Below are 8,804 nucleotides of genomic sequence, written 5' to 3'. Positions count from 1 at the left end.
AACAATATTGATAAATTGATAGCCTTGGGTGATGTTTGCCAGAGATGTGATTGAACTCATATTTTGAGTATTTTGAGGTTTTGTTGTTGTTATTTACTTGTTGGCTAGTGTGTCTTTCTTTTTCTTTCTTTCTTAACACCTGGTCTCACTACATAGCTCTGGGTGGTTTTGAACTTGAAGTAACCATTCTGCCTGTCTCCCCAGATCACAGGAGTGTGCCACATCGCCTACCTTTATTTATTTTGTGAGCTGAAAGCTAAAATTGTATCACGCACAAAAAGGATAGCCTGAAGTATACACACATTGTGGAGTAGCTAATTCAGATAATTAGCATACACCACTTCACATAGCTTCATTTTTATGATGGAAATAATACTGTTAGCACTTCCCAAAATACACTATGGATGCTTACTGTGACTTTAGGACCTCAACGTGAAGTTTACTAAAAGGAAATAGAAAAACATTGGGGAGAAAATTGTCTCTCGTCTCACAGGCCTGTATCAATCTATGTCTCTTTAGTAAATCTACTGTTTCTGTGTGTACACAGCAACACATCAGAGTACTTTTTAACTTCAGTGACCAGTTAACAATAATGAAATGGTTAAGTGGTTCAATCAAAATGTCTGCATGCTCACTGCCAGTTATGAAACTACATATGGTATTCTCGAGATAATTCAGGGAATTTTGTCTTGAAATACTTCTTTAAATGTTTATAATACTCTATCTTACAATATTTATAGTTGTACTCTCTTTTATCTGAGAAAGGAATACCAATTTAATTAATATCTACCTCTATAATATGATAGGTCAGGTGATAATAAACTAATGTATTTATTAGATAATTTGCTCCAATTTTAGAAGCTCCATACACAATTGAAGAAGTGCATAAAATGTTGAAGACACATAGTCCATAAGATATGTGTTTAATAATTATAAGCCATTCTGAATGAGAAACCTCTAACTTGATATGCACGTATGTTCAAGATCATCTATAATTTGATCTTCAGTGTTTATCTCCATCTGCTGTCCTCCAAACAGAAACACTGGAAACCTCCTTTGTTGTCTGGCACATGTAGAAACCTGCAGGTGTGAATCTGAGCAGACAAAGGATTGTCCTGGATGGTGAGAGCACTTGCCTTTTCACAGTGCAAAGCAGGACTACCTGGGAGGCAAATTTACCTTCAGCTGGTGTGAACCTTATGGGAGCCAGGGTCTCACTATGGTGCTCCTGTGCTGTCCTCCTATAATGCTCACTATGGCTGTGAACTTGCAGTGATCCTCCTGCCTCTGCCTCCCCACTGCACTGTGTGCTTGGATGATAGGTGTGTGCTACAGTACTCACAATGTTTATTTACTTTATAGGTCCTTCTTTAAAATTCTCTGATTATAGAACTAGCTTCGTGTGTGTGTGTGTGTGTGTGTGTGTGTGTGTGTGTGTGTGTGTGTGTGTGTTTGATCCCATGAGCCTTGAGAAGCAGGAATTGCTCACTTCACCAGAACAGTAAAAAATCAGTTATAGAATTTACATCCAACAAGCCAGAATCAAAAATAAAGCCGACATCTGCCTGAATCAAAGCATGTCTCATTCCTACATTATCTAACATCACATGAGGGCATGCAGAAATTCACTAGCAAGCCAAGAATTTCTAAAATGGACTTAGAATTGAGAATGGATTTACCAAACTGTTAGTCAGTAAATGCCTTATTTGAGGCTTTGGGCAAGTAACCAGAGAATAAGTTGGAGGAAGAAGAAGATGTCTGTCCCTTCCTAGGTCTGAGGAGAGCTAAGAACAATTATAAAAACAAAACACATCAGAGACAAGACAGTGCTCCTCTGGAAACAAGGAGAAGCCATTGTGTTTACCAGAATTATTTGTCTGCTTGGATTAGACTTATAAATACTAAATAGTGTTCATTTTCATGAATGATGTGTCCAAAGTGTTTTGGTCATATAACAGATAATAGAATCAAAGGTAAGTTGAAAACATTGTTTGCCAAGAATGTACACAGTGCTTCTTAATATGTATCTATGTTTCAGTCATCACAACTTTAACAATAATCTCTTCCACTGAATATGTCTTACCCTTTAACCCTGAGCAAATAGATGTCTTGCCTGGAACCTGTTTATGTATTTATTACTACTGCACATCTAGTACCTCAAAAATTATTATAATCACACAGTTTAGTATTTCCTGTTACTATTTGATGGTTTCCATTGAGATCTCTCCTAAGGTAGGCTACATTGCCAAACTTATTAGTATTAATATTAGTTAAAGTAATAATTTTAATTGTTTTTAAATGTGATGCACATAATCATATATTTGTTATACCTTTCTCACCTCCTTGGATTCCTATGTTCCAGAGAGCAGCAAATGCACTCAAGCTTAGAATAACTCTAGACAACACAACTCCAAATGCAGATTCTCTTCAGTTCTTTTTCCTCATTTTTTAAAATGACTTATTTATTTTTGTTTTATGAGAATTGGTGTTTTGCCTGCATTTATGTCTGTATGAGGGTGTCAAATCACTTTGAGATGAATTGCAGACAGTTGTCATCTGCCATCTGAGTGCTGGGAATTGAACCTGAGTCCTCTGGAAAAATAGGCAGTGCTCTTAACCACTGAGCCATCTCTCCAGCCCCTCCTTTTCCTAATGTTTATTGTTTTGGAGGTTTTTGTTTGGTTGGTTTTTGGTTTTTGGTTGTTGGTCCATTTTTGGTTTGGGGGCTTTTTGGTGTTTGTTTGTTTGTTTGTTTGTTTGTTTGAGACAGGGTTTCTCTGTGTAGCACTGGCTGTACTTTCTCTGTAGACTATGCTGGCCTCGAACTCACAGAGATCAGCCTGCCTCTGCCTCCTGAGTGCTGGGATTAAAGGTGTGTGCCACCACTGCCCAGCTTCCCTAATTTTTAAACTAAATTTATCTTTAAGGTTTACATGGGTGACATCTAGACCATTTGGCACAGAAATCCTTAAAATATGATAGTAAGCAATCCTCATGCCCAGGAAGAAATAGCCCTGAGGATGCCATGACTCTGGGTTCTCATAAGAGCCCATCCAGAACTGAGGCCAATGGCAACAGCCTAGCCTTGCAGAATAGTTAATAATGATTTATGGGAAGCTGGTGTTTTATGTGGTCCTAGACATGCAGGAAAATTGAGTTCAACGTTTGTCAAATTCACAGCTTTCTCTCAAAGGTACAAACGTATTGAAGAAAGCTATGATAACAATGCAATACAGCATTCCAAAATTAAGGGAATGTCATATTAAATTTTCATTCAACATCTTACATGAGTTCTAAGGAAGAAACATTTCCTTTTATCAGAAATTGCCAAAAATTTTCCCCAAATGTATGATTTGAATAAAGCCTAGCTACAAAGTGTCTATAAATAAAAATATGAATAAGCTAACTTAAATAATAGAGGCAAGAAAGCACAACATTCCTCTTTCCTGTCCTATGGGGTACATGTCTTCAGAACAGCGTGGCCAGCAGAGTTTTTGCCTTCTCAAATGAAACACTTGGAAATGTGTAACGAGTTGGAACCATGCAGTAACCATGAATGCAATTTTTGTGAGAGGAGTAATGTAATATTTTTATATTATATTTATATTATCTTATATACAAGAAGACTAGTCTGCCCTCAGGGGGACACTGTGGTGACGACATACAGAAAAGACAGTCACCGAGTGGAACGGAGGGAGGTGGTGATGGCCAGAATCCTCTAGAAAGACTGTGGTTCTCTCTGAGGGAGAAAGGATTCAGACAAGTGCTGAAGTGTGCCTAGAATATTCTGTCTTGGAATGGATGAATAGAGAGAAGAAGAAAAAGACGTGCCAGAATTTGACTTTGGAGCAGAATAAAAATACGAAAGAAAGGATCACCAGATAAAAGTATGAGATGGCAGAATTTATGGCTCCTACTATAAAATAATGAGGCAAACACAATAGAGAATATGTAGGTACATGTTATGAAAAAATTACAATCACGAGTAGGAGTTTAGATGTACAGAGAATGAAAAACCAGTGAGCATTACATGAACCATAGACAAGCACGGGGATTCCAGGAGCTTATTTTGTAGCTGTAAAGAGTTCCCAGAGAGTGTGTGGACGCAAGTCAGCCAGATGGACGAGTGCTACCATGCCCAAGGATCCAAACACGGGCCTTATTAACAGAATGAATATAGAAGCACAATTTAGTCATAAACTTAAGAACGTTGGGGCTGTGTCACCAGAACTCCTGTGAAGACGATTCTGATAGACAACAGCTTGATTGTGAATTTCCCTTTTGTGGAACAGGAAGGCGAAGGAATGGCAGGTTAGAAGTAAAGCCTGGAGGCACGTGCAGTGCCCCGACCCATCTCCCGTGCTTCTGCTGACGTGTAAGGATGTCTTTCCTCCCGACCCGGCCCGGGACTGCACTCTGATGGCAGGTCCTCCATGGAGTGTGTAAACCAGACCGTGGTGAAGGAGTTTGTCTTCCTCAGCTTCTCGGCTCTGGCTGAGCTGCAGCTGCTGCTCTTCGTTATCTTCCTGCTCCTCTATTTGTTCACTCTGAGCACCAATGCCGTGATTCTCTCCACCATTGTGCTAGACAGAGCCCTCCACACCCCCATGTACTTCTTCCTTTCTGTCCTCTCCTGTTCGGAGACCTGCTATACCTTTGTGATCGTGCCCAAGATGCTGGTTGACTTGCTGGCTCGGAAGAAGAGCATCTCGTTCCTCGGCTGTGCGGTCCAAATGTTCGCCTTCCTCTTCCTTGGCTGTTCCCACTCTTTCCTGCTGGCAGCCATGGGTTATGATCGCTACGTGGCCATTTGCCACCCTCTGCGCTACACGGTGCTCATGGGACACAGAGTGTGTGCAGGGCTAGTAGCTGCTGCCTGTGTCTGCGGCTTCACCGTGGCACAGATTATCACATCCTTGGTGTTTCACCTGCCCTTCCAGTCTTCCAACCAACTCCGTCACTTTTTCTGTGACATCTCCCCTGTCCTCAAGGCGACTTGCCCCCACGCCCACTTCACTCAGATCGCCATCTTCCTGCTCTGTGCCTTGGTCCTGGTTATCCCTCTGTTGTTGATCCTGACGTCCTACATTCACATCATTTCTGCCATCCTCCAGTTCCCTTCCACGTTAGGCAGGTACAAAGCATTTTCCACCTGTGCGTCTCACCTCGTTGTTGTCATAGTCCACTACGGATGTGCCTCCTTTATCTACCTCAGGCCCAAGTCCAGCTACTCCTCAAGCCAGGACGCTCTGATATCCGTATCCTACACTATCCTAACTCCATTGTTCAACCCAGTGATCTACAGCTTAAGAAACAAAGAGTTCAAATCAGCTCTCCACAGAGTTATAGGAAGAGCAGTTACCCTAAGACAATGCTAATTTGTATCCTGCCTTTTTTCAAATAACTAAGAGCAATGGACACAGAGGGAAATTCTCAAGATGGAAATAACTAAGCAATTGAGCACTGTGCTCAGAAATAGAGAATGTTTTTCCCTCATTCCAATACAGACTTCAGAAACACACAATTTCTTGCCTTGGTGACATGAATTATTGTCCACTAAAGAATACTACATGGAGTCAGTGTTGTGGCTAGTCTCAACTGTCAATTCAAATAGGATCTAGAATCAGCTAAGACACATACTTCTGGGCAGATGTGTGAAAACATTTCCAGAAGGGATTAGCTGAGGGGGAGAGCTTCCCTCAGAGTGAACAGACCTTTCAACATGTAGCCCAGATGTAAAGAGGTCTGAGGAAAAGGGTGTTGTTTGCCTGCCTGCTTTTCCATATTGCATCTGTGTCTGTTATTTTTGTTGTTGCTGTGGCTGCTTTAGAATCCCACACAGAGGACACAGATGGAAGACAAGGACAGAGGTCACAGACAGAGGACAAGTGGATATCCAGAGACCTTCCAGTCCTTTAGTGCAAACTTTTTGGCTGCTGAGAAATCAGCCTCATGGAATGAGCATCTATAAATGTTCTCAGCTTCTCAGCCACATGCACATAGCCATTATTGGACTACGCAGTCAGTCCCTACTGTGCAGGGCACCCTAGCCACTCTGTCCCCCAGGGAACCCTCTCTGATGCACCTGAGAAGTGGTTTTTTCCTAGGTTGTGCTCTTTCTGAATAATTTCTGAATTGTGTTATTTCCATACAATTAAGTTACAACTTTAATGAGATAATTGGACAACTACCAGTCAAAGTTTGGTGCATATGATATAGGCAATTGATACTCTCATGAGAAAGTCACGAAACAACTAATTTGGGATTTCTTTAAGTTTTTGTTCAGAATCACTCTGTGCTGATGATATCAATGTATCTAATGAATAAGGCTACCTTTTCTAATTTTTACCCACTGGGAAAAGTCAAAGTTTAAAACATATTTTACTCAACATTCACCAAGTGGAAAACCCTGTGCAGCATCACCAGTGTCTGCTCTTTGTGTGACTTGGGGGCCCACTTGTGTTGGGTACCAGAACTAGAGAAGGAGGTTTTGTTTATCTCTCTATGAAGGACTGGGAAACAAATGGAACACAGCAGTATAGGTGTCTATCCATGTCCCTTTCCACAGTCTGCTTGTGAATGAAGGTTTCTGAATTCATTTTTTTCTTCCTCTTTTCCTTTTCTTCCACAAATGAGTTCTTCAGTGATGAAGATTAGTGGTATATACCTTCCAGGCAGTGAAATAAGAAAAAGGAAAGGAATCTCCCATCAGAAGCCTGCTCATTTTACAGCGTTCTGTTAGGGTGTTAGTCAAGTTCACTTCTTCTGTATCTTTAAAGCCTGAGACATTGTAAGGATAGAGCTTGAAGAAAATGAGTATTAAAGCAAACTCAACTTATGTAGTCATTAAATTACTTTTTTTTCTTTTGCGTGATAATTACCTCAGTCTTCTGGCCTTGATAGTTGGCTCATGAAAAGGAATTGGACTTATAACCCCTACTATGAATCCCTTTAATATGTCAATTGTTTATGCTTGTACTGTATGAAATTCCTTTAAAATGTTGCTTCATTTGTACCTTAAAGCAGCCTTGAGAAGCATGCATTATGGTCCAACCTTGTAGGTAATAAACTGATACTAAGAGAACTAAAATGATTTCCCTACTGATGAGTAGAAGAACTTGTGTTGAGTGTACATTTAATGCTAAAACTCTGCCCTCATGATCGTTTGTAGTACTGATTGCTTTTGTCAGGAGAGAATAGAACACATACGTATGCAACCTTAACTCTAGAAGACTAAGTTCCCTGACATCTGTAGACAGCACCTCAGCCTTAGGTAAATAACCTTCAGGTCTTGTTTTTTTTTCAAGAATAGTGTACTCTACTTACTTGGGGTCAGATTACAGACGACTTACAAACAGAAAGATCATTGTGTATCAAAAAGTCATGAGTATAAGGGTCAGCAAGATGGCTCAGTGGGTAAAGGTGTGAGCTGTCAAGCTTGGACACCTGAGTTTGGTCCCTAGAACAAGCATGGTGGAAGGAGAAAATTAACTCTTGCAAGTTATCATTTGACCTCTATATCCATGCAGTGGCCCTGTGCACACCAACAGGAATGCACACACACACACACACACACACACACACACACACACACACACACACACACCTGATAAATAATGTAAAATCCTTAAATAGAAAACAAACATCACCCTTCACACTCAAAGAACAAACTGGCCAAGGATGTTAGATTGCATTTTCTGGCATTTGATCCTTCCTCTTATTTTTCCATAGGACTAAAGAGTTAAATCCACCTTGGGCCCATGATCTCTTAAGTTTAAATTGAACTTCTTGGTCATTCCAGTCATGTACACACACACACCTTGATAACTTTATCTCTAAATTCTAGATATCACTTAAGGAAAGTGGTGCCATTCTGAGATTTGCAGTTTTCTTTTAAAGAGACCAAAATCCTGTAGGCCATCTACCTAGGTCACAAGTTCCAGCTGAGCTTACTAAGACCCCAAGCCCTTAAGCATCAGGCACAAGCTCAACCAATAGTGATAATATATGGAATTATGGTGGTGTGAGGAGAAACAGCTAGAAAGGACGGAAACTCTGCCACCAAGAGCTGATATGCTTTCACTGCTGAAGAAGTCAAGACAACAGACTCCATGGAAGACGGCCTAATGGTCCACCAACACAAGCAACTTTCAGGAGTCTTGCGAGAGTAGACAGAGACAGCTGGCAGCCCAACAGTCACCTAACGTTCTTTTGTAAAGTTGGGGCATCTGTCTTCAGCCCACAGGCCTAGAGTCTCTCAGTCACTTTTCTCTGCGTCTTGTAGAATGTCTGACAGTTTCCTCTGCAAAGCAGGAACCTGAAGGTCCATTTTGCCATGCAAAGTTCAGTGGTCACCTTCCTATGGGTCCTGCATATCCAGTCGATCAAGCAGTCCAGGCAAGAATAGTTTCTTGCCCAAATGGCTATTTTTGCCAAGAAGAAGATAAACTCCATATAGAGTGTCTTTGATGCCCATCCTCCTCTCTGAAGTAAATCGGTGCTGCCAGGAGCAGACATGTCTCACTCTCCAGAAAGTCTAAATTTCTAAAACATTTTAAATGCCATATTCTGTAGGTTTTTGAAGTGTTCAAGATTACCTACCTAACTGAATTATATGTATGTATACCTAGAAAACAACATAACTATAAGTTTGACTATCATAGAAGACTAATTATTAATCTATATTTCTTAATTATCCATTACAATCTAAATGAGTTACATAATCATAATACCTCCAATGAGAGTAGAAATATATACACAGTATAACAAAATTAAGTTTAAACTTGTATCAATAAACTAAAATC

General features: G+C 40.4%; 1 protein-coding gene across 1 annotated transcript; it reads left to right on the top strand.

The window, feature by feature from the left end:
- The first annotated feature begins 4,081 nt into the window (after nt 1–4,081).
- On the top strand, nt 4,082–5,695 carry LOC128104360 (olfactory receptor 10K2-like). Its single transcript, XM_052729244.1, has one exon. The coding sequence runs from the start codon at nt 4,434–4,436 to the stop codon at nt 5,376–5,378; it is 945 nt and encodes a 314-aa protein (XP_052585204.1). The 5' UTR covers nt 4,082–4,433; the 3' UTR covers nt 5,379–5,695.
- Nucleotides 5,696–8,804: the final 3,109 nt, after the last annotated feature.

This window comes from Peromyscus californicus, unplaced genomic scaffold (genome assembly GCF_007827085.1).
Source record: "Peromyscus californicus insignis strain IS unplaced genomic scaffold, ASM782708v3 Scaffold_8__1_contigs__length_139910024, whole genome shotgun sequence".
Lineage (NCBI taxonomy): Eukaryota > Metazoa > Chordata > Mammalia > Rodentia > Cricetidae > Peromyscus > Peromyscus californicus.
This window is presented reverse-complemented; position numbering and strand designations above follow the sequence as displayed.

Coding starts and splice junctions, on each gene's coding strand:
- LOC128104360 (XM_052729244.1), top strand. CDS start 4,434: ATGGAGTGTGTAAACCAGACCGTGGTGAAGGAGTTTGTCTTCCTCAGC.